The 27,594-nt window shown below is 38.6% G+C and overlaps 1 protein-coding gene across 8 annotated transcripts in view; it reads right to left on the bottom strand.

Moving 5' to 3' along the window:
• Nucleotides 1-21,632, bottom strand: part of Nachralpha6 (nicotinic acetylcholine receptor alpha6) — a 235,468-nt gene extending 213,836 nt beyond the window's left edge. For 5 of the 8 annotated variants that reach the window (XM_083049565.1, XM_083049506.1, XM_083049541.1 and 2 more), the window contains exons 1-2: nt 19,805-21,632; nt 17,762-18,308 (exon numbers count right to left, since the gene is read on the bottom strand). In XM_083049565.1, coding sequence (XP_082905691.1) covers nt 17,762-17,867 — 106 coding nt within the window. In that variant the 5' untranslated portion in view covers nt 17,868-18,308; nt 19,805-21,632. The remainder of the gene's footprint in view (nt 1-17,761; nt 18,309-19,804) is intronic. The other 3 variants (XM_083049523.1, XM_083049514.1, XM_083049532.1) reach the window with 3 other exon arrangements.
• Nucleotides 21,633-27,594: the final 5,962 nt, after the last annotated feature.

Genomic DNA, 27,594 nt, shown 5'->3' with positions numbered 1-27,594 from the left:
CTGTGTAATTACGCGACAAGACTCGCCCGTCTGTAGAGATAGCAATTACCCTCCGGAGACGGGGGTGGCCTTTTCTTTGAGCGGGGTGCGCGCGCGAGAAGAGAGAGATATATACGAAGCAGCTGCAGTTGCAGCCGGAACGAAATTGCCCCCGATTGCTTTCCCGTCAACCAGCCACCGTCGACGAAATATTTTTTTTATATATCGCATCTCTCGTCCGCGCACATTTCGTTGTCAGGGTATTCCACTATCCGCCAACAAGAACACGTAAAAAATTTACTGGCGTGAAATGGATGTCGCAAATTCGGTACAGTGGAAAATTAAAGGCAAATGCGCATAAGATAGAATTTCACGCATTCTCACATATACCTCTTCTCTGCATATCTTTGAAAAATTTTACAGCTTGAAAAAAGTAGAAGATAATAACGCGATCGATAATTATCGGTGACACAGTTAATGACTATCGTCGCTTGCGTAAGAATATTATATAGACTGTAATAACGTAAATTTTATACGGAATTGATGATTAACGGGATTGCTGACAATCGCGCGTAAAGTTTCATACATAACCATGTAATCGATTTGGAAAAATAACAGCGCGATCGTTAATCGATGAAACGTATAGAGAGAGAAATATGCGAAGCGCAGCATGCGCAGAAAAATATATTATGCAAACAGCACGCGTGGCTGTAAGCAACATGGAAACGACGCTACTGCTCTTCGAGCTTTCGCAAAAAAATTCGCATTTTTTAACCGCTTTCATCCCCTCTTTCTCCTTCTGCTCGAATGCATGCGGTTGCATGCGAGTGTTGGTTTAAGCGTCATTTATTCCTTCCTCAGCGCTCGGATGTTCCAGCAGAAAAACCCATTTACCGATGCGCGTCCCGGCGGAAATGCATTGGCGTCCACGGACTGCTGAAATCGGATTTTATGGACTTTTGATCCGTGTTTGTTCGCTGAGTAAGAGAATACGCACGAGAATTCGAAATTACGTTGACGGAAACAGCTCGGCTATAATATATATGTATATATATAAAATATATACATATATATAATGTATGTATATGTATGTATATACGGTAAAAGATATACATATACATATGTCAATTTGTGAGAAACGCTAATCTCATCTTTATCCGTAAAAGGACAAAGAGTTTACGATTTGTTTACGTGAATTTGGGCATCTTTCCAGAAAGCACGCTCTGCGTTCATTTATCGCTCTACGAAAAAATCTGTCGATTGTATGTCTTAATTAACTTTTTTCAGGCGCAAACATGTTGGTGCGCTCATGTGTATCTCATGTGTATCTCATGTGCCGGCAGCATCGTTCTCTCGATTAGATTCTAATTCGACCAATTGATGCTGCTTTGTGAGATATTCAGTGAATATTCAGTTAGCGCACGATGTCAAGAATAAATTCGATACACAGTGAATCTCGTTTCATCTCGCAATTTTGATCACGTCTCGCTGTTAAATGATGCGAGTAAACAAGCCTCGCAAATTTTACAAAAACATGTTTGTTTGTGTGAGATAATTTAAATATAATTAACAGCTCTGAAAAAGTAATGCGCTATAAACTCATTTATACTCTTATTGTTGATGTATCTATTTTATATCGTTGCGCAGATTTTATATGCACAATATAAAAATTGAAAGCATCGGTCGCGTAATATACCTTTAAAAATATATTTTGACGATATTAAGGCGCCCAATATATATATATCTATCTAAAAAAACATTCTCGACTTATTATATTGAATATTATGTATTATGGTAACTCACTTAATATCTCATAGTACATTTCCTCGTTATTGCACTCGTAAAGAGTCACCAAGCGTATACATTGATTAAAGCGTTAATGAGTATGATAAGAATCTTGATAAAGATGTTATTAACGGCGTGTCAGAAAGTATTTTCACAAGGGCCAGATAATTCGTCACTTTTAAGGAACATTGTAATATTTCACATCAAATATTCAATCGGCTTCTTGAGAAGATAGTCTTACGAATGTTGGTAAATTTAAATTTTTACCTTTTATTCATATTATAATTGTATTTAAATAGCATGGTAATTATAATTACAATAAAACAGAAAAAAGCGCTATATGTACTTAATTGCGCCGTTTTAATAAAGATATATGCGACTGGCAAAATTAAGGCAACTGCCAAACTAAATTTTCTCATTTGAAATTGAAAATGGCCGCCAATTAAACTCCACTGCATGCCTAAGTAATTTATTATGGAAATTAATTCTCAATCACATACGTAAGATGAGCACGCACGAATTCTTTTTTCTATCAGCATCGCTTTTCTAATTCGAATGTAACTATCGAAAAGTCTCATTTTTATCGAACAGCACGAGACCTAATTGCGTCTCGCTTTTTCAACGGACAGTTAATTAATGGGATGCGACACGCCACGATATTGCATTAACCTTTATGTTTCAGTTTGCCGACCACTCCCAGATATAATGAATTTTTATGTAATAGAAATTTGATGGATGTTTTGCGCGCGCGCGTATGTGTGTATGTGTGTGTATGGAAGTTCACGCCCATAAGCAAATGCAAATGCTATTTTTTTCCTTTTATATTATAATATTGATTAAAAAAGGTAACGAATAAGAGGAGAGAGGACAGCGGTATGACGAACAGCCATGAAAAATGTGTATAAATATAAATAAATAATTCACAAAATTATATATTGACTTAGTACGATTGTTTAAAGTTCAAGTGCATAATTGTTGTGTGTTTCAATTTTCTGAATGTTTAAATATAATTATATTTTTATATATAATTACATTTTCATGAATATCTAAATGCAATACTGATTTTATAAAGAAACAGAGGGGAGGGAATTTCTACCTTTATTATTTTTGCAAAATTTGTTTTTAAATTCGGAAAAACAAATATCTACAGTCTAGCCAAAAGTTGATAGCAAGATAAATATTTCGTTGTATGAGAAATCCATGACAGCCAGTCGCTAAATTGTCAGCGGTGTCACTTCCAAGGGTAGAGCAGAGGTCGGTTAATGGGTGGCGTTCGTTCGCGCAAAGTGCAAAACGCGCGCCACCCGACTATGTCGAGTGTTTACCTACTCTAGGAGAGGACTTAGGATATAGGCGGTGGGTAGGGTAAAATCAATGCGCGGGTTAGACGACGGCGAGCCAGAGGAAAACGGCAGTGTAAGATTGTGAGAGAACGGGACGAGATGATGTCGATGAGAGCACAAGGGTGAGAGGGTAGACGGCCGGCGAGAGAACGTGCGGTGAAGCGAGAGACCTCAAAAGAGAGAGAAAGAGAAAAAAGAAAAAAAAAGAGAGAAAGAGAGAAAGACCTATGGTGGCAGCGGAGAAGAGAACGGGCAAGAAAGAGGCTGTCAAGTCGGAGGGTGAGAGATGAGAAGAGAGAAATAGAAAGAGTAAGAGGAGCAAGAGGGTGAAGCGAGAAAGTAAGCCGTTGGATAGGCTGCGTGTAGTGGTGTAGATTGTAGGTTGTACGGCGTGAGGTAGGATGAGGGATTGATAGGGTAGGGTAGGCTAGGGTAGGCTAGGGTAGGGTAGGTAGGTAGGTAGGTATGTAGGTAGGTAGGTAGATAGATAGGTAGGTAGGTAGGTTGGTAGGTAACGAGAAGGGACCGAGCGGTGAGAGGGTGATGCGAGAGACGGGCGGAGCAGAAGGGCGCAGGATCGTCGTCGAGTAGTTCGTCCATCGTAGTCGTTGTCCTCGTCGAAGGGATGGTCTCGACGCTTTGTGAAAGGGAACGGAAAGTGTGGAGGACCAAGCAGTCCTGGAGAGAACAGCGGCTCTCTCTCTCTCTCTCTCTACCTCCCTCTCTATCGCTCTTTCTCTCTCTCTCTCTCTCTCTCTCTCTCTCTCTCTCTCTCTCTCTCTCTCTCTCTCTCTCTCTCTCTCTCTCTCTCTCTCTCTCTCTCTCTCTCTCTCTCTCTCTCTCTTTCTCTCTCTCTCTCTCTCTCTCTCTCTCACTCTCTCTCCCTCTCGTTCTGAAGGTTGTCGTTCTGACACACTGCTCTATATTCTGTCGACCAACGCACACCAGCCACCGAGCTACCCATCCTCTCCTCTTTCCCCTTCCTCCGCTTCGCTCACCATCCTTGCACGAGTTCATCACCGCCGATGTCGCCGCTGCTGCTGCGATTCAAACAGCGTCGCCGTGCGGTGGTAATCGCCGATGCATGCGCTCGTAATGCCCCACGGCGACCCAGGAAACGTTGTTTCTGTTTCGTTAGGGTGAGTGGATCGGTACTTTGAGCGACTTTACGGCCGACATGGGTTATGAGCCGGCAATAAGTGTCGCCATGTCACGAGAAATGTGTGTATTGGCGGTGATTACGAAATTGTATTGTGTGCATTGCGATTTCAATAATGAAATATTAAATAGAACGGTTTTACTGCTTTACGTTTTCGCGCATTCCTGCTTTGCTCATATACGAAACTCGTATGCATGGAGCAAAACATGAATGCGTGGAAATGTAAAGCGGAAAAAATCGTTCTATTTAATATTTCATTATTAAAATCGTAATGCACACAATGACAATTTCGAATATACACACATATACATATGTGTCTTTGTATGTATGTTTTAAATATTTTCCCAACTTGTATGCAAAAGAATATCATTTCGCGTATGCTAATTCGATTCGATAAGTCAAATTGATGGTAATACATCTTGCATGGAAAAGTGTTTCTGTACTTCTAACGAATAATTACCTTGAAATAATTTTGTCATTTGATAGAAGTTTAGTCAAACAGGCCATTGAGGCTATTTTCTTGAATGTTCCAAGACCTCTTCCAAGATTCGATCTGTCTATATAATCCTCTTCAACGCGTTCTCCATTGACAACTAAGAGAAGACGCGGTTGAACAGATAGAGCGCTATGGGTACTGGGAATGGATGTTTCTCTTCTTATTGGGTCAACCGGTATATGCACATCGACGCTTAAGAGGCCGCAGATATCGAGGAAGCCTCCGTTGCCTGAATCACAAGGGCTTACGGTTCCCAGATAAACACTCTACCAACGGTTTTCAATGTGCTCGTATATCGATTTCAACGTCTTGTCCGACAACGTTGTCCAACTAACAGAAACTAACAATGGATAAATTCGATCCTCGAACTACTCGAAGATGTGAATTCGATGATAAGGAGATAATTGCAATGGCGTCTTGAAATTAATTCTTGAGAATTAATTATTATCACTGTATTAATTATGCGGTATCGAGTGTTTAATTAATTAGTGTATTGATTGTTGTATCACGCATATATAATAACCGTATTTGCTTTACCAAGGTCGAAATGTACAATATTAGCCGCATATTTGTGGTCCATTCAACAATAGATGCGTATTATATAATAAAATTGTTTGATCAAATTATGTATAAATGTACATATAATACTTTATTTAAAGATGTATAAAAAAAAATTTCATAGATATAATAGTAGTGAGTAAAAATCACAGGAAAAATGTAAATGAAAAGAGAAAGAAAAATTTGCTTTAATGTTATTTATATTTTAAAGATTCTATTAAATTACTTAAATAAAATTATTAAAAAACGCAAGTGAAATAGAAGCGCTCTATTAAAATTCATAGAAAACGCAAATAACAGCAGTATTTGTAATAAATGTATGTGTTAATATTTTATAATAAATATATAATATATTTCATATTTTTATTAATTCTCCTATTCTAGACTGATTTTCATTAATGCAATGTGCATATTATTCGAGACACTCGAGACTTCATAAACATTTATAAAATATACCTAATATTATTTGCTTCTCAATTTCCCAACAAGTAAGTGCAAAATAACGGGCATTATTAAGAGAACCTTACTTAAGTTTATATTCTCTTTTATTTTATAAACGAAAGCAGAAATATCTTTATATGCTTCATTTTAATATCTCATGTTTATTTTCTGTTGATCTAGCAATTAAGTTAAATTGCTGTGAAATAAACCGTAAGCGCAAAGTAGATAACGAATAATTTGCAGTAAAGTCGAAAATGACATCTTCCACCCACTACTAGCTTTTCCATCACATAATGCTCGTCTCTCCTGCGTGTTACAACGATAGCTCGACTAGAGGGACCACCGTATAATCCTGACTATATATTCGGCATCTTCATAAGTCCCCCTATATTATCCTCTCTTGTGTACCATACCTGTATCATATTAGCCTTTATTTTTCAGCTACCCGATTGCAAACTCATGGAGAAAGCCAAGTAACTTCGGCGGTATCACACAACAGCTGTTGCTTTATCCGTAATACTCCGAACAGAGAGGAGGCAATTTACCTTACATGCACTAGGATCTATCTCAAGCTATACGAGAGACCGTATCTCTACGTACAGCTGTCTATACCCCGCCTCATACAGCTGGTTAGATTTAAAGTCTTATATATATATATATATATATATACACGTGCGCGTCACGCTTCATTAGCACTTAGATCCAAAAGATGAGATAAATGATATCTCACAGGACATAATTCTATCCAAAGAAGAAATTTTATCTGTAATTGTGACAAGGTATTCGTTAACTCTAATGCAACAATGCTTAATTATTCTAGTTTACAATCTTTGTTAAAAGTCGCTAATATACGACGAAACTATGCAGTATAGTTTTTTGGCATAAATTATATTAACGACGCGTCTTAAACAATGCTTAATGCCAGGGGTCTGGGTCGTAACTGATTAGCGTAACGATCTTGTCTCGCATTCACAAAAAGATGGAGACCATAACTATTTGTTGGCTCGCCAGCTTGGCGGTTGACTTGTACTACTGTGTAACAATGAATGTAAAGAAAAAAATATATTATATATATATATACACTAGCGGCTCCTGACGTCGATAATAGGGGGGGGGGAGGGGTTTTGCAAAATTATTTTATTTAATATTTTTGGTTTCATGATTAGCTTTTATTCCAGGATCAACGACGTCGATAGCTCTTTAATGTTTGTTTTTCTTTATTTATATTTTTAAACAAATTCAGCAAAACTGTTTCTTTTAATTTGCAAAGAAGGGGTTTAACCCCCCCTCCCCCGGATCCCCGTCAGTGTATATATATATGTATATATACAGATATAAAGAATTTCGCCTAATTATTTTCGTGCAACGAAATTATCTCATCATTTCGTCTTATGTCTGACTTAATCTAAACTTAACTCCTTGAATGCGTAATGAGTATAATTTCCAGTGTATCTAATACATACATATTGGATATATTATATAGATATAAAGAATTTCGCCTAATTATTTTCGTGCAACAAAATTATCTCATCATTTCGTCGTATGTCTGACTTAATCTAAACTTAACTCCTTGAATGCGTAATGAGTATAATTTCCAGTGTATCTTATACTTTTATATATACATATACATATATATTATATAGATATAAAGAATTTCGCCTAATTATTTTCATGCAACGAAATTATCTCATCATTTCGTCGTATGTCTGACTTAATCTAAACTTAATTCCTTGAATGCGTAATGAGTATAATTTACAGTGTATCTTATGCTTATATATATATATATATATATATGTATATATAATATATATAAAAAATATATATATAAAAGTATAAGATACACTGTAAATAATACTCATTACGCATTCAAGGAGTTAAGTTTAGATTAAGTCAGACATAGGATGAAATGATGAGGTAATTTCATGCACAAAAATAATTAAGCAAAATTCTTTATATATATAATATATATACAATATATGTATGTATAAGATACACTGTAGATAATGTAAATTATACTCATTACGCATTCAAGGAGTTAAGTTTAGATTAAGTCAGACATACGACGAAATGATGAGATAATTTCGTTGCACGAAAATAATTAGGCGAAATTCTTTATATCTATATAATATATACAATATGTATGTATAAGATACATTGTAAATTATACTCATTACGCATTCAAGGAGTTAAGTTTAGATTAAGTCAGACATACGACGAAATGATGAGATAATTTCGTAGCACGAAAATAATTAGGCAAAATTCTTTATATATATATAATATATACAATATGTATGTATAAGATACACTGTAAATTATACTCATTACGCATTCAAGGAATTAAGTTTAGATTAAGTCAGACATAGGACGAAATGATGAGATAATTTTGTTGTACGAAAATAATTAGACGAAATTCTTTGTATCTATATAATATATATTCTATGTCTATATAATATATATTATATAGATACAAAGAATATAATAATAATATATACTTGTGTATATAAAATGACCTACACTTTCTCATGTATCTCTAAAAATTTGCATAGGATTTTTAGAGATATTTAATTTCACTTGAGGTAGTTTGTAAAAGCAAGAAATACTTAAGAATTCGTGCGCGGGAAGATTTTTTAAAGCGAGAGTTATGGCAAAACGGGGTCGCCCGGCGATAACTTTGATCGCTTAATTATTCACGTAGCGACGGAGATTACGCTGCAATAACGAGAGCAGGCAGACGAGTCAAAGGCCGCCTGTGTGCTAGCGTCATTTACACGAGACTGCACTCGCAAATCAGACTATAGGAAATTTTCACTCCCAACTGCGTAAACAGTTCCGCGCAAACAGTCTCGTTTCTGCCGCACTGCCTCTCAACAGAGTAACTTTGGGACCGAGAGCTTTGGAAATGTGCTCGGGGCCTTTTTCATTTAACTAGTCTATTAATCATTAATAATTAAATAGATCCGATAATATTAGAAACATTGTACCTTCAAGCGAATTACTTAATCGATCAAGTATATTTTAGTAACACTTTGATACTAAAATCAAGATTGGATTAAAATGCTAGAACAGTTACAAAAATTAGTCAAAATTCTTGCAAAAAATATTAATATCTATTACTATGACAATATTTGCTATGATAATCAGTGCAAACTAAAAAGAAAAAATAAAATCTTTTTTTTCGCATATAGCTATCTATTTCTGGAAAAATAATCCATGATTATATTGCGTATAGAAGACGGACAAGCATATTATAGCAGATTATTACTTTCCAGATACACATTAGTTAAACTAAAATGTGTCGAGATGTATAAGAGAGTTGCTTGTAACTAAATAAGTTTCGTGACAACGAGAGCGACTCGTCTCGAGGTAAGAACCACTTATTCATTCGTCAGAGATTGTTGGAAGGTAATTAGTGGAGTAACGCGTCGCCTGTGGGCCTAATTATAAAAGGAATCTCTCGGTCGGTCCCTGTCGAATTCGATCTCGCGAGGTCTGTCTTCCTGCTCGTTTTTTTTTAAATCTTGCATAAGCTCGCGTCGGAGAACGAGGGGAAAGTGGAAGATTTATGAATACTCAAGGGAAATATTCTTGCAAGGTCAGACACAAAACACGGTAATGTGAGACCAGAAATCGTTAATTAAGATGGTAAAATAAAACAGAAAAATTAGAATAATGATATAATTGCAAATTGCGAAAATTCATAAAAGTTTAAAATTCAAGTATCAAAATTGTCAGCTTGCATAATAAATAAAAAGAATGTTTATCTGAATAAAACATGTGTTATATCAAAAAAATATATAAAATATATATTTATAGTCATAAAACGCTTGATAAAATCGTAAAAGTAAAAACTTATGAGTAACAACATTTATATACGAAAATATTTAAGAATACTCTTAGCTTCTTATAATTTCTACTTTTACTGGTAAAAAAGAGAGAGATTTTACTGGTAAAAAAAGTGCAATGTATGTATCTTTGCTGAATTAAAAGAAGTTGCTTTATTAAAAAGCTGATTGCCGTGTAAGTATTTTCTTCATATACGTGTTCTCTAACTTCATGTTCAATTCAAAGGGAATGAGAGAGGGAGGGGGGAGGGAAGATAGAGAGATAGACGGAAATTCGACGCGGCAGATGTATTTGCAGCTGTGAGCGATTATGATGTATCGATTGTGATGTATCGTGTGACCAAGCGTGAGATCCAGGCTTTACGTTCATGTCACATCGACCTCTCCTACATAGAGTTCATGTCCACATGTATATGTACGTATATTATATCTTATCTGCACCAGTAGCGTCTTGGCTTCGATCACTTTCGCATTTACATGAGATTGGCTATGCCACTTTGATCATTCGGGGCCCAAAGCCCGAGATGTAGGTACATTCGACTGCTTGCAGTTTAATGGAAACGCAAGTGACTGATAGCGCGGTTCGAGACTTCAAAGCAACAATTTAGTCGCGGGACATCCGCAGACGGGATTGTTTTCGATATACAAGCGAGACTACTGACTTCTACAACCTGTCATGCTCAGAAAGCTCGTTTTGAGCGGTAAATGGAGATTAAGTACAAATAGTTTCTGCAATTCTAGCAGACAGGCGGTGACAAACGTTTTCTCGTGACGAACGAAATCGGAGGGGGACAGTAATAGAGAATTCTGAATTGCACGTTATAAAGTGAACGTATATGCAGATGAAAAGTCTCAAGTCCAATCGTCCTGCGCCATATAGCTCTAACGCGGAAATGACAGCTTTCAATTTTCTGAGACTATCCCAGTCAACGATCTCTGAGATAATAATCCATCTTGCAAAATATTTGCATTCCTCGTGGGGAAAATCCGCATATCAAGAAGCACGCGTTGTAAGAATTTACATCTTTTGGAGATCGACGCTTGGCCTATCGAACCCCCCAGAACACACGCAACACACACTGTCGAGAAATTCAAATTCTAATATCATCTCGCGGAATCCACTTATATCGACGAAATGTTTCATTCATCGCCACAGCGTGTAGGGCAGCGCCACGCCTTAAAAAGTCAAATTTATCTGGGTCATAGGATATTCAGATTTTTGCGCGTTTGAACGCTTTCGTATCGGAGGCATGGGGATCGTCCTTGAAATTTAATGTTTACATCAAAGGATTCCTCTCATAAGAGAGAACGCGATTCCCATCTCTATCGTTTCAAATAGCTCTCGCGATGTCGCGAATAAACTTTAACTTTTACGTCCGGCGTGTGGGGAAGTTGGGCATCGATCGCGCGCGATTCCCGCTTCTAACCGCTCGTATATTTATTCTGGCGACGATATTTTGACGCGCGGAGGACCTTTTGGTCCTCGCTGGTCGCGTCGCATATTTACTTCGCGCGCTTAGCTCTCGGTAAATACGGTAAACCGAACCGCTCGCACAAAGATAAAGAGAGGATCTCTGCCAAAAAGTTTCAGGGACTCCGCCGGCGCCCGTACATATCCCGCTCTTGACGGAGAAGATACAATCTTCGCTCCGTACTTCATTTATGGCAACCATCATGCTCACGAAACTTCTCATAAAACCGTAAATGTGTATTTTGCTCTGCTTCGTTACATAAACATATACATATATCCCCATCATATCCATCAGCGCGCTTATCGCTAAATCACGCATGTAATTGTTTGTTCTAATTAATTATCAGCATATTCTCCGAAAGAGAGACAAAAGGAGAGAGAGAAAGAGCACGTTTTATTCAAACATCACTTATGTTGAGCCTTGTACACATGAGACGGCATGATACACAGAAACGGCACATTCTATTATCCCGACAAACAATCCCTGGCGCGATACCAGGCTAAATTGCGAAAAGTGGGCCGGCCAGGCGGACCGAGCATAAATCACCATTAAACGGGCCGAAGTGAATTTCGACGTTATGGATAGCTGTGATTTAAATAAAACGGATCGGTGCACGGGATCGTGGTCTTGTATAGTCGGGTTTGTGTAGTCCGAAGTCCCGAAAATCCGAGCCGCGTTCCTCCGCACCGTCACCACCCGACCGAAATGATGAAGATGCTGCGGCGTTCTCTAACCGCGTCTCCCGGGAGTTCCTGCTTTTATGACGGATTATAAATCATTTCGGGGATTCGTCGGCGACCGGTCTCTTACTCCCGGGACCGTAGTCGCAACTTTCGGCGGGCAAATTTACGCGCACTTTCCGGATAATGTATCGCCCGTGCGAAGTTAATTTCTAACGAATTGGTGCTGCAATATAGTCTCCCGGGAAAGCCGTCGTTGAGTTTTCTGAGCTTCGGTAATCAGCCATGAGAATGATGGAATTTACTGATTACTTTTTCATTTTCAAGCATGTGTCTTTTTAAAAAATTTACGTATAATATATAATATAAGACTGTAGTGTTTAAGAAAATTTGAATATAGCTGTACATATATTTATATATGAATTATATATTATTCATGTAATTTATGTTGAAAAAATATTTTTTTAATATTCCGATGTAGAAAGATATAGATATAAATTAAAGTAAAAATTAATATTAATCCCTCGTATACGTATTAATATTAATAATATCATATGTCCTTGGCTTATATTTTAGCTGCAAGGGCCAAATGGACATCGAATTATTAATCCAACAACGGCTTTCATCGAAGCATACGCGCATTACAAACATTAATCTTTTACAATCTGTGTACTAATTTAATATATATATATATATATATATATATATATATACACACATGCATACGCTAGTGCACTGTATGAATGAACAATATATGTTCAAATATTGTGGTCATCGTGCGAATCTCTATAGCTCTATAGTGACCTAAATTGATTTCCTGTGTTAAAAGACCAGTAATAATAGAAAACCATTGCTACTAACATTATCTGTGAATGTTTAACATGTTATGCTGAATAAAGCAATATATCTGAAAAAATAAAAAAATAAGAAAATAAAAAATAGTTTCATATTATCAATTTTTTAGAAGTAAAGCGATGCGTATAATAAATATAAAATAGACTAATTATAACATTATATATATTATACTTATTTACATTATTGTTTGTACAATTTAGAAAAATTTTATGATAAGTGATATCTTGTGTCTGCTATATATTTTTATTCATAGATTAACAAAATTTTAGAAAAGAAGCTATCCAATTTTATCAATAATAGTTTCTACGTCACGAGATTTCCCCGATTACAGTAACAATAACCATCCGTGAAATGTTTTTGACAAACCCCTGTTTATTCGGACGATATTGTTATGCGCAAACAATAATCCTGGTAATACGATTTTTTATCTCCATGTCAAATCGTAACGACTAACCAAGTTTGTGTGATTGGCCGTCATTCAGTGAAATCATGATTTTTCATTCTGTCCGTAATGAGGGTATTAGTAATTATACACAGCGCAAAATGCGCGAAGCTACCTTGTCAAGCACTGAATTACAACCATCATAAAATACAATAGTCGGATTGTAATTATCAGATAGACCAATATCGCGATGTAAGCGAAAATCTCGCGGCTAAAGGGACCAAATTAAATTTTGGTGAGGAATCAATACAGTTTTACTATCGATTTTAATGTAATTTCAACAGCCGTCAGCGCCACGTCTGATTTCATTCGTGCACATAAAGAGCGCGATTTCGAGTCGATACAAAAAAATATAAATGCCGAAGAGAGAAGACGAATCTCACAGGGAAAATATTTCCTTCGATTAATACTTGTGTATGATTGCGCATACGAGAAATGGCGCGGTCGCAAGTTCGAGAATCGATATCAACGTTATAGGCGGCGTCTCCGCTCCGTTGCGGCGCAATACGCGCAATGTAAAAATCTCGATATCCGACAGCCGTGGTGCTCAACCGATGACAGTAAAACGTCGAGCCGACGCGTTAAACGAACACGTTACAAGCGTAATCCCCGGCGAAACATTCTGAAATTTTAACGAAGACTGACTTCCGCTCTCCCTTCGACGGTTTTCCGTCCGCGATGCTTTCTGGGGCATCGATCGCAGATTACTTCGTCGGAACTTTGAAACCGATTACTAGGCGAAGCAAGGGGATATTTTATGTGAGCGAACGCGGAAGAGACTCAAAGCTGTTTCATCAACAATGATAAATTAACTGTTCTCGGAAAAATATTTCCTAAAGAAAGATCCCATGTGTATTCCAGATGGCCGCGGAAAATAATTAATGAATGAAAATTTAAATCATGCGTTAGGTATATTGTATTATTGAAAACTACATTTATAAAAATATAATATTGAAAATATTAAGAAAATATTATATATTATATCTAAATATTTTTTTTTGTTGAAATACGAAATTTAAATTATAAATTAGTCAATAGTTTCTTTCACATTTAGCTCAACAATCTACATGTTATTTTATGAAAATACTTTATTTTACTACATCTTTAGCCATAACATTAATTATTTGACAGTTAATAATTCTCATGTGCGTCACCTCATTGACAGATGCTTCTCTGGCCTAGTCTGATAATAATCGATCGATATTAAAGTTGACAGTTTGATTTTGATATCGATCGGATATTAAGCGATATTAATGTGTGCTTTATTAATATTCAAAGCCATGTGCATGTAATAAAATGTAATAAAAGCACAATATATTCAACGCATGTGTGTGATAAAACTATTTTTTGATCATAAATAAGTTCAAATCGATAATTATATTATGATATATAAAAATTCCAAATTAAAATCTTGGAATCACAAATTGTAGCATTTAATATCTGTTTACTCATTTGAGGATTTGAAAATTCTTGTTAAAAAATTAATTACAACGTTAAAAGAAAGGAAAAGAAATCGTACACACATAAGTGGTGCGTTGCTCGTTAAAACGAAACATGGTGCGCTATTTTAAAGAGCAATCTCTCTTGAAAGAATTCTCAGAGAGCCCCTCGCCAGTGCCCCAGTAATTGAGAAACAGCCATTGGCCGCCGTAAAGCGTAACGTAGAAAAATACGCAGTGCCCGCGGTAGTTTCGCAGGGAGGCTTTTTCCAGTTCGTCCGAGAATAACTCACGATCGGACGGCGATCAGTAAAGGAGGCGAGGTTGAAATCCAGAAGCCTTCCCTGAAATCTAACCCCTCCGAGAAGATATCTTGCGCGAAACCGGCGATAAATCGAATGACTTATTATCGCGGGTCGTGTAATCTCGGACTCACGAAGAAATGTGCGAGCTACACGGTCGAAAATAGATACGTCGCCGGCCGTGGACTGCAGACTTATCGGACGTACCAAAAACACAACGATGAATTTTACATCAGCATCAGGCTGAAGGTAATTGATTCTCGATCGAAATTAAATCGGGACGTATAACGGAGAAGCTCCGTGTAGGAAAGGAGAGGCTACCAATCGATCGTTCTTCACTTACCACACTCTGATTGATTTACGACTGACACAACACAACGAGGGTGAGTGAAGCAATGATCGATCAGTACGGAGCGCAGGGAAGATAATGCGGAAGAAATTTTCTGATTATTTGATAAAAATGAGGCTCGCTGATAAAAGTAGCCGTGAGATATAGAATTACGAGTTAGTTACATTACACATTACGATCGTATCATACTTGTACTTTCACTTGATGTGGATGCAAGGAAGTTATGACATCCAATTGATAGCGTTACTTGGTGATAAAATATTTTATATGTGGATATATTGTCAGAGAATAATGATCGAGAAGGTGTACACATATTTCCCGTAAAAATTTGTCGAAGCGCTTAATACTACGGATCGTCTATACCGGAAAGATTTTATCGCTTTGCTGGGCGACCTTTAACACATGAGCGATGATGGCGAAGGGATATTAATGCTCCATCTCAACGAACCAATAAATTTCAAGTTTAAATCCAGCGGTTTAACTTTACTGTTGCTGCCGAACAATCACGCAAGTTCAATCGTCGCATGATATTTTGCGTTAGAATGTTTATCGCGAAACTTTGGTATTCCCGTTGACTTATGACTCTGCATATTTTCCGACCCAAGTAAAGTTATGTTTAACCTTCTAACCGTGTTTGTTTGAAATATATATCACAAACTAAGTTAGACAATTAATTTTGAATATATTAAATATTTCTAATATTAAGAAATATGTCACTTTATTGAAATATATATGTAGATATCTTTTTTTTATTTGACTATTATATAAAATAATTTCTGTGCACATGTATACATATTTCAAAACTTTAAGAAAAGCACTCAAAAGTGAAAAATACTCAAATCTAAAGTTAATTAAAGAGAGAGACAGAGAGAGAAAGAAAAAGATTGAATTTCCAAAATTCTTCTACGATGTTGTTTGATTTCTATTTCGCAATTTTAGCTCTGAGTTTTAAAATACGAGAAAATCTCGTGAAGTTTCTCTCCCTCTCTCTCTTTTTCTCTCTCGAAATCGCGACAAGTTCAATTCCCAATAGGTCTAAATCCGTTACCGCGGAGATTAATGTGTCATAGAATCTGAGGGGAAACCAACATCGGCCACGTCGAAACTTTGCTGTCCGCGACACACACATCGATGTTTTTCCGAGGGAGTTCCTCAAATCGTGCGATTTAATTCCGACCGAGTCGTACCGCGCATGGCTGCGAAACTTCGTTGACTGAACGAAATGCAGTTTTGTCGCGGTCGAGCGCCGATGCATCGTGATGGCAGGTCGCACCCAGTATACCGCAGTTGTGGTGATTCTATTATACGTTGCACTGTTGCCGAACGCGTCGTCCGCGTAATTATGATTGACGAACCGATTTATTATACGCGTACCCGGCGCCACTTTTAGCGTAATCAGTCACGCGTAAATTATATAAAGACAAGCACATACCTTCCATATGTGCATAAACGTGTACAACGTACAGCGAACAAAGCATGGAATGGATCATTATTTTGGAAGAATGCTAAATATCTATTATAGGCTAGCATATAACGGCAATTAGCGGATCACTGTTGCTATTATCTCGAAAGTGATTTTTTTATAATTATTATAATTTGACACGTGCGCGACTAGTTTTATCAATATGAACGATATTGATGATTTCCTACCATATTTAACATGCTGGTCGACTAGAAATGTCTGTAGCAAAGATAACGTTAGAATATAGTCGTGGGAACGACGCTCATTAAATTATGTACTTGTCTAAAGTTATTTTCGGAATTTCTATATCAGGACAGCGAGAGAGAGAAAAAGAATAACCCGAAGCCCGAAGAAGTGACATGGCTGAATAAAAGTCGCGACATGCAAAAATCGACTCTGGTCCTTGAGTACTAATAGATGAGAATATATTATATTTATATTCATTTTTATTTCATACAATGTCTATACTAATAATATTTAAACTAAAATTACGATAATTTGTTTTTTCACACAGATTAAGTAAATTATGAAATGCATACATATGTAAATAATAAAAGCCTTTCAAAATGAAAGCAAACGGAATTATTGCTATATTATTCGAAATAGAGACACAGCAAGTCAAAGTTAAATGTAAGATTATATCAGATTTTAGAGCTAATCACCATTAACTAACTAGTTCCTACTAGGTACATCAACGATCCAGTGTATTATATAAGTCAAACGCTTCCTTCAGAATTTTGCACTTCATTACGTAAAAGTAAATGTGTATATCATTTCGAATGAGAGAGATACTTTAGACGCCTTATTAAAAAAATTAAACGTTCAGACAACTAGTAGATGCACCTCGTAAAAATTTCCATTAACAATCGCTATTGACATTTTATGTGGCTATAAAATTTGATATCTGAGTATTTATACATGAATTTGAATCATATTATTCAGTATAATATATCTGCCAACTGACAGATGGAATGTAGTTTGCACATAATTCGCATTATTAAAAGTTTCATTCGTCAGTATTCTCAAAAGCGTTTAAAGAAATATTATTCGTACCTTTTCATTCTTGAAACGACAAGCGATAAAGCAAATCATAACGAGTAATGTCGCGTAAACATACGACCGTAAAATATCGGAAATTCGCGTCGCAGCGAACTTACCTTGAGGTAGGACGGTGAGCAAGAGGACTATTTGGAGACCGGCGGCGACCGCGATATTATAAAACTTTATTCGCGACTGCGGTAGATCTCTTGTCTGGTGCGCCATGGCAGATGAATTTTGCAGGGCCAGATCGAGGCTCGACACCGACTCGCCGATGTTCTTTCACCGGGTCCCGACGTGCCCCGTCGTGACCGTAATACACTGCACAATTTTGCGTGTTCACTTCTACATGCAGTGCTCACTGCCGCGAATATCGCCCGGAAGCGCTTTGTCATCCGTTGCGTCACTGATTATCATCATCGTGCAGATCTCGCGAGTCGAGTTCAATTCCGCGCGAATCATCTGCTAATCGATACTCGATGCCCTCGCTAACGCACCTCCCGACTTGGCCGTCATAACCAAGCGTTCTTCCGCGCGCTTCTCGGTTGTGCGTATCCGCGAGGTCTCGATCGTTGAAGGGTGGCGGCGTTTTATCGTTCGCAGAGAGAACGCGCTACGTTCGCGCGACGATGCTTTCCAGCCTTTCGAACATTCTCGTGAGGGATCCTAAAAATAATCATTTCGTGTGTATGCATGCGTGTGCGTGAATTTCTTCGCGCCCCTACTTTCCTATCGCGCGCGGCGTCGTTTCGCGGTTCGCATTGTCTCATATGTGAACTCGTCCGAGATTGCCTTCCAACCGTTTTATCTATAGAATCGTGCACAATTTTTCAGATTTATTTGCTTTATTTCAAGCTGTAAAACTCACTTTTCTTTGTCACGATAAAATTATTCCACATATATTTAAAATATTCTTAAAGTATCATTCTTTTATGTTGCCACTTTTTTATATGATCAAAGATTAATTGAGAAATAATCAAGAACACGATATTTTTTTAGATTTATCTTGTCGGTTCTAAAATTTGTTATATTTATTTGATTAATGACATTTTTAATTGATAATAGTCCGATAAATTTAACTTATTCAAGCATTCAAACATTTTTTTCAAAATTAGAAATGTCAAAAATAATTTCTGCAGCATTTTCAAATTATAAATTCACATTAAAAACTGTGCACAAAATCTATGTTATACAACATTATTCCCCACGAAATAATAAAGTAAGATACTCATTTGAATAATACTGTCATTTATCGATATTTTTACCAATATACGTAACCGGTTACAGTCGTTACGCGAGCATCGCAAAGACTTAGGTGATTTACAAGCTGGAAGGTTGATTTACTATTTTACTATCAGCAAGAAAAGATTTCTTGTATTCCCCTTGGAAAAACGTGCCGCGACTGAGCACGATCGGTTTCGCCAAGCCCCGTTATCATAAATTTTCCATCCTCTTGGTGAGACCGAATGAATTATTAATATAATTGAAAAAAATCGCATATATGCAGACTCATAAATCGATTTCTGCGAGCTAGACCCGAAATATTTTGCGGTTTCTATAATTAATATTATTATACGCGAAAATTTGGAAAAGCATAATTATATTTAACATCACGTATTGAATTTAAAGAGAATTAAAATCTTATATAATTGAAATTTTATATAATGGAAAAAAAAGTCGGATATATTATCAAATCTTATTAGATATGTAACAAAGTATTCTTATATCTTAAGAAAAGAAGAAAATAATTTGGAAAAAGTAATAATCTTATTACTATATGTATATCTTGTGCCTTTTAAAAGTACAATAGACGAGAATGTGCTTTTGTTCTCGCGCATTTATCTTTACATGCAGCGAATTATATTAAATAGAAATGTTCCGTATTTCGTAACGAAAATATGCGATTTAATTAGCTGCAACCCTTTCCAACCAACCAGCCATTGATCACGAGTCCAGCATTACGATGACCTATTTATCGGATTCACGGAGGAGTGTGCATTAAATGGCACGCCATTACCGCGGTTTCTATCTATATCGACATAGGTAGCAATTTTTTCCATTGTTTCACACGCCACGAAGAAGCAACAATGGCGCGAGTTTTAATCTCACGGGAAATGCGTCTGCGGAGTTTTGACGCTGCGACGCAGTCGATACGAACGTACCTATGGCTATATCCGGTATTTTTTCACACGGTATCGTTCGTCAATTACGCGTACGCGTACGTCACAAACTTGCGTTTTTCGGCGTGCATTCGGCGTGCTCTATATGTCGCCGGCTCTATCGTCTCGGATATATACGACGAAAAGGATCTTGTCTCGAAGGAAAACTGCGAGAACTCGTTTACAGGTGTCCGTGGCGACTACGCACCCTCGCTACACCGAATCCTCCTGCTCTCCCCCACCCAGCGGCGCGTCCATCGTTACGAGTACTCTCACCCCGTTCTCGACCGACACCGGGGCTCACTTTATTACTCGCACACACCCACCTCGACGATTCGATCGCGAATTTCCGGCCGCGAGAGCGAAACAACATAGAGAGCCACGAGTGATACCGTAGATATACTCGCGCGAGTTGGTAAAAACAAAAGATTTCTCCCGATAGAAAAATTCGCGGAAAAAAAGAGTCCACATCCGCGAACAATATCACGATACTCCGGATGCCTGTGAGAGAGACGTGCGGGTTACAACTATTCGTCGTTATTCACAGGCGGTATCGACGAACGTTCGACGGAACGATGATGGTTCTGACTGTAGCACCGCAAACGACGCCGCGTTACTTTTCGCGATTGGCTTCTCGAACCGCGAGCCACGCTGCCACGATTTCCGACCTACGTGTGCTCTCTTTCTTTCTCTCTCGTGGCTTCGAGAGGGGCGCGGGTGTGCTATCGTGACTCTTGGCAGCACCACGGACCTGCGTTCGCGGCCTGGCCGGCGATCGTCTTCCTCGTCTCACTACAGTCCACCGCGCGTTCCATCCTCCCGCGGAGCAGCACCGCCACCTCCGCCTCCTTCGCTGCCTCCTACTTCACCGGAGCGCAACACGGTGTTGCCCGGTATCTAGGCAACTTTGCGGAGCGTGGCTGCTCCCTCTGCTAGCAGCCCGTTCCACGTAGGCAACGAAAAAATTCGCCTCTGTCGCGCCTATTTTTCTCTTCTTCCTTTCCTATGATAGCTGCTCTCTTATTCTCTTTCTCTCTTTTCGCACCCTCTTGTCGCACTCGGTTTTTCTTTTCTTTTTCCTCTCTCAACAGGGATCATGCGTTCGCGCGAACGTGCATTCTCGTGTGTCCGCGTTCATCATCGTCACCCTTCCTGTCCTGTTACTGCTATCTCTTCTTTCTCTCCACAATCCCATCCGTCTCCGCCCTCGCGTCAATCTATATGCCGCTTCTTCTATCCGTAATTGCTTTCGTCCTTTGGCGAAGTCGTTCCTCTTGTATGCACGATTCTATCTCGCATCGCGCGGATCGGCTTCAACACGAGTGAAATACGAACGCGAATAATCCGAACGACGATTGTGGCGACGAACACGATGCCGAAGATGACGAGGAGAGACGCGTAGGTTCCCTTACAAGCCGCACGCACCAGGGTGTACGCCGCGAAGTCCGTCCGAACGTGGCAACTCGCGCTAGACTGAGACAACGGCTGACAAGAGGGAAACGATGGAAGATCAGAGAAATAGGAATGGAGAGAAAGGGGTGGCAAAAGATGAGAAAGATAAAGAGAGAAAGAAGGAGAAATAGATAGAGAGAAAGAGAGAGAAAGAGATAGAAAGAGAGAGAGAGAGAGAGAGAGAGAGAGAGAGAGAGAGAGAGAGAGAGAGAGGGGGATTGGACACACGGGGATGGAGAGAACCGCCTCTTGTCCCTGCGAACGGGTGCCCGAACCGGAAACCGAAACCCCTGAAAAAGGAAGCGGTCGGGGTCGTGTACGAGCTACCGGTCGAGCTCTCGCGACTCGCAGCTACCGCCGCGATATAAGCGCGAGGAACGTTCCCCACGAGATGGGGTATAATCCTCCACCGCCACCTCCATCACCAGAGCAGCCACTTCCCCGCTGTCCCTACCACCCGTGGCCGCCTCCGGTTCCCACCACGATTTCGTGGGAGGCTGCGGACTGGACCAGCACGCAACCAGCGTGACCCCCACCACGTCGTGAGCACCGGGGGAGTAGACTCGGGGGTGCGATGGCGCGAGGGGGGTGACATCACGGGGCTCGAGGGTTGCGAGAAGGCGGGTGAGACAGGCGGCCCGGGGTGGAGGAGAGGGCCGGAGGACAGCATCCCCGAAGCCCACCCCACAGATCAATATTGTGCCCACCACCGTGTACCGGAGAACCTACCCTGTCTCTCTCGGATAACCCTTGCGCGCCGTATGTTTCGTCTCTCTCATCTCCGACCACCCTCTTGCGAACCCCCCGTGGCTCACGGCCGTTGCCGTGTATCGCGAGCTCACTCTGCCTTCCTCTTTTCTCTCTCTTTCACCCCTTTCCACCCTCTCTCCCTCGCTCTTACTCTTGCCTTCTCTCTCAAGGGTAAGCGTGCGCGCGCGTGAGTGTGCGTTGATTCCATCGCGATCGTCGCGAACGATGCTGGAGCATGGTCCAAGTCTGCCAAGGGGGATTAGCCTCGGCGGTCGAGATCCCAGGGACGGCATAGTTTTGGTACACCAAAGGGTACCGACACGACGGGGGGGATAAATAGAGCATGGATAGATACGAAGGTTGACGGATGAATCGTTTTCAAAGTTGCTGGGAGAAAATGCATGTTTAAAACGAGATTGCTCGATGGACAAAATGTTACGGTCATTATATATCGATCAAAGTTTTTGTAGGCGTTGACATCTTTCTTGAATGAAAAGAATCGAGCCTTAAATGTGATGTAAAGTTACAAGAATATTTAAAAAATAAATTTTATAGTTGGCAGTTGTGTATACAACTTTTTTACTATTTTAAACTTGAGAAAATATTTAATGATAGCAATAATATTTTTTTGTAGACAATTATTTTAAAATACTGATAAAAATTGAAACTTAATACTATAATATAAATTAATACACTGCGAATGAATATACATGTTTTTAAATATTGAATGATAAATGTGATATCTCGAAAATAAAATCGGCATGATATGCTGTTCCATATATTTTTGGTTATTCTTATTTATAATGTCATGTACATAAAATATAAATATATGGTAATTTATAAAATTATATTTAACAAACTGATGATATATATACAGACAGTCTCTTTACCAGCTGCTGTTTGCTGAGAAGATTGTAGGAAAATCATACGAAGCGCTTTAGTCAGTTCAGAGATTATAATTCCATAGAAATTGAAGAAGAAAGAGAGAAAAAACTAATTTCTTCAAGAGCTTTTTTCAAAAAATATTCCTTATATTATTTGGTAAAAATTACTTAATAAGAAATAAACAAATCTTCTTCTTATTTTTGCCTAAATGCAACTTTTTACGTGTTATCGCTAGTAATCTCCCTTCAGAATCGTTCAAACTGTATCACCGAGCTATGAAAATGTAGCAAGTCTGAACCTTTTACAGTCGATAACGCTTATACCAGCTTTTGCGTTCACCATATGCTGTTACTTGTCAAATTCTTACGAATATCTTTCTTTGAGAAGTAAATTCTAGTCGAGAAAATAGATTCCTCGCAAACTTTCTGCCTGTAAACGTTTTCTTACAAAAGATATTTCGATACGGTAAAATTCAAAAAAAAATTTTATGTCAATACTTTATTAATTAGATTAATAGAATTATATTTAAAATACTTTTTTTTTCGTATCTCTTTGTTTGCATAATATTATTTCAATCCTAATTTTATAATGTAAGAAAAAAAAAATATATATATATTAAAGTTTTCATTCACAATATCTGAAAGTCTATATATATATAATTTCGAGTATGAAATAATTCTGTGAAATATTCAAAATTGTAATGGATAGTCAAGTATAATCAATAAAACTTATTTATTCATCAAAGTTATTCATTGATTTTACGCAATAATAGCATGGTGTAGATGAATTGCATTAATAATTAATATTTGCATAACTATATCTAATAATACTGATTAAAGTTCTCATTATACAATGAAACTGCATTTAATAATTTGTAATCAGCCACATAAATAACAACCTTAGGCAAGTACATAAATAATCTAATCATTATATGACATTTTCCTAAACAAGAATCCGTAATTATAATTGAACGATTAATAAACATAATTAAAAATAAACGATTTATTATTATTTTATTATTTTTCCCTATTTATTTCCTATGCATCGCGTAAAGTTGAAATATTCTATACCAAGCTTTGATATACATATATAGTATAATGATATATATAATATACTTAATAGAATATTATCGTTATAAGTGTCCACAGCAAAGTTAACGTGCGAGTAACGAGCAGATTCAAGGATTCAGCATTTTCCTTTATATATACGAGGTCGTTTACTCATTGTTATAACTTCCTTAGAAGCCATTACAAAGACGCGCGCTTCCCCATTCTAAGATAATTCGGCTGACACAAAGCACATAGCTACCCAAAGTTTACAGAGAGAGAGAGAGAGAGAGAGAGGGGGGGGGGGGAGAGCGAGAGAGTAAAGGCAATTTGCCATACGCTACATTAAATTTCACAAAAGCGGGAAGCCCTTGCCACGGTAGCGTAATCACTAATCAAAACTACGTTTCTAGACCGTGTCAAGCATCGGGTTCGTTCCCGTACCATTTAGAACAACATCGAATACAATTACCTACCTACTCAGTATGCTAATTATGGCAAGACGCCGGATGAGGTAATATATCGTCATCTTGCCTGCGTCGTTTCGAGACGGTCAAGACTGAGATTTGCCGCCTCGCTCCCAAGAAAACAATGCGTTCATAAATTCGCGCGTACTGACAGATTAATCGGCGCGAAAGAAAAAAATCATTGAGATGCAAATTTTTGCGCGCTTTAAACGTACCTGCAATCTTATCCTCTCTATTCTTCGGGGAACCAGAAGTGAATTATCGCAACGACGGATTGAATAGTGGCTAAAATTCTTATAAATATTAATGATAAAAAAATTACGACGTTTATTAGAGCTGGGGAAAGTATTCATTGAAGACTGGTGAAAGCACGTATACGAATCTATTCATTCGTTTCGGCGATTATCGCGCGACGACCAAGCAAGTGAGTTCCTTGCGGGGCTCGAAATGGTCAAGGCTACAAGCTGAGACGGATGGACGGGACCGGTAGGGAGAAATGGACGATGTTTTGTAGGACGCAGGTATAAAAGCAGGAATGGAACAGTTGCACCTGGCAACCCTGAGATAGAACCCGAACTCACGCCTCGCAGGCGCGTCTCTCACCACACGATCCGACCCATCCCACTCTCTCCACGGTCCATTCCTCACAGCCGGCCGTCCCTCTTTGAGAATCAGCCTGCTAGCCGTACACTCGCCCAAAATAACAGAAATTGTGGAGAAATCAACGTTCCCCCCGGGCTATCCCTTGTGGACTATTGTGGCGCCTTGAAGAGCGACAAGGCTCCTCGACGAGCCGGAACGCTATTGTATGTCGCCAAGTTTTCGCTCCTTTCGATCGCTCTTGCATCGTCCGGGGATGGTTTGACTTTTCTGCGTTCTTTTCAATTTCATTGCACTTTAATGCCGATTGCACGAGGCACCAGGTGTCACGGTAGTATCCCTCTGACGTATCGCTTGCTCGCTCGCTATCGCCCGTGGACTTTTATTTACGACGCGCGACGAATCCGATGCGGAACGCTCGGTTAAATACAGTAGGGAAAAGGAAGGAAGAGGGGGAGAGAGAGAGGAGAAAGGGGGCGGACAAAGTTCTCTCATGTGTGCTCGAGGGGGTGAAGCAAAACCGCGTGCAATCGACCCGGGGTTCTCTCTCCCCGAACTTTCGGGTCAAACATTCGATGCTGGAAACGTCTATTTAGGTCACTCGGTTCGCGAACAGATCACTCGAAACTTTTGCGCAATTGACGTATCCGGGACGGAATGTGCGCGATCTGTGCAAATATGTGTTTTCGACGCTATGCTTCGAATGAAACGGAAATGTTAACGCCTTCACCTATCCAACCCGAACGCGAGTCTGCGTACGATCAGTAGTCGATGCTGTCTGTTATGATAGGAATAAAATCTCGAAATTCGATTTATATATAATAAAGAGATATAAAGAAAAACAAATTATATAAAATAATATTTTAAACCTAAACGCGTACTTTAGTTTTGTCTGACAAATAATATTCTAGCTCGAATAAAAATTTTTTTGAAGATAAATTACTTAACGAATATAAATTCCATATTTTTGTAGTGAAAATATCGAGAAAGATCATCATTTGTGATACTTTTCCAATTTTCCACTTCTTGATAAGTAAACTTCAACTAAAAATTTCTATTAAAGTAGATGGTTTCTATAATCAACCGAGGAAAAAGTTTTATTATTTATTTATACAAAACTTTAATCGTGCAAATTTGCGACATAATGTTATATCTTTATGTATTTTTACATTTGCTTTTTTTACAAATTTTTTAATAAAAACTTATAAAAAAACCTTTCTTCTAAAAGAGAAAGAGAATAAAGAAATGTTTATCTGTTTATGTCGAGAGAGTGGAAAAGAAAAAGATAAATGATTTAAATAAATCTAGCGCAATGTTGCAGTATTAGTCATCAAAGTTTAAGTGGGTTACTTTTTCGAGTTAATCAGTGTTACAATCAGCTGACTCTTTACTTACGAGGTAATAAATTATTTCGCAGATACTTCACGAAGGTTTGTCGACTTTGATTATTATATAGAAACGGAATACGATTAACTTTGCACATCGGAGACTTTTACAAGTGGTGCGAAAGTATACGTGGAATGGCGTTAACCGCATTTATTCTTGTCTTACTAACTCCTTTCAGTTGTCGCGTGTCACGATAAGTTTCCTAGGACAGAGTACCCTGCGCATACGTCCAACTCTCTACAAAATTATGCATTGTGTCGATGCGGATCCATCGATAGGTGTTTTTATTGTCGGAGACTTTTGTCACGCGAAAGACGGAATTTCAATAATAGCCAATTTTATCGAGAAGATTTATATCTGCAATCCAATAATTAACTCATGTCAATTAGCTCTACGTTCCGCATTGGGTGATATTTCAAAGGCACTACTGTATATTAATCCAGTCAAACAGAATTGAAAATGTATGTGTCGATCAGCATCGCGTTGAATATATTTATATATAATATAATTGTGTAATTATAATTATAACCAAGTCATTTAATAAACTATATTCACACATCTTTCAATCGTGAATCGAGACATACGCACGGAATTTCTAATTAAAATGCGTTGACTGCTTCCGAACTAACGTAAATGCCTCGTTAATCTCGCTGATTACAAGACTGTCGAGGGTGGACTGCATCTCGCTATGAGATCCATCTGCGAGTCTGATGACAAGTGACGAAGAAAAGCATTCGTTAAGGGAGTTTCGCTTTTCTTTTTTGCTGTTCCCCGCAGTGAGTTATGAAGGGGCACGACGCGGAGAAAGAGAGAAGATGCGAAGGAGAGCTCGGTATAAAAAAGTCCAGTGTGTAGCAATGCTGCGCTAAGTAAAATGAGTAGAGAAACGTGTCTCTGTGCGTGAGGTACTCATTTGAGAGAGAGAATCTCTCCCTCGCCTCTCCCCTGCCTCTCGCCTTTCTCCGTCCACGCTCCTTCCATCCTTCTTTGTCTCTCGCCGCGTCTGTATATTCCAGAATACTAATGACGCCGCGAGAGAAAATCCGCCTGGTAGTAACCCAAGAGTACCTACGTTTACCTGCAAAGTTTCCGCTTCACGTGCCAACTCGTGCAGGTTCGTACCTACTTCGAAGGTGCTTCACTAAACGCCGTAACGTCCGCCGCGTTTCATAAATTAGGAGAAACATTCCTCCTGGGAGGACAAACC

This window comes from Prenolepis imparis, unplaced genomic scaffold (assembly GCF_030444845.1).
Source record: "Prenolepis imparis isolate NDT839.2.m4 unplaced genomic scaffold, iyPreImpa1.0 SCAF_1, whole genome shotgun sequence".
Taxonomy (NCBI): domain Eukaryota; kingdom Metazoa; phylum Arthropoda; class Insecta; order Hymenoptera; family Formicidae; genus Prenolepis; species Prenolepis imparis.
The sequence above is the reverse complement of the archived record's forward strand: the minus strand, read 5'-3'. Positions and strand labels throughout refer to the sequence as shown.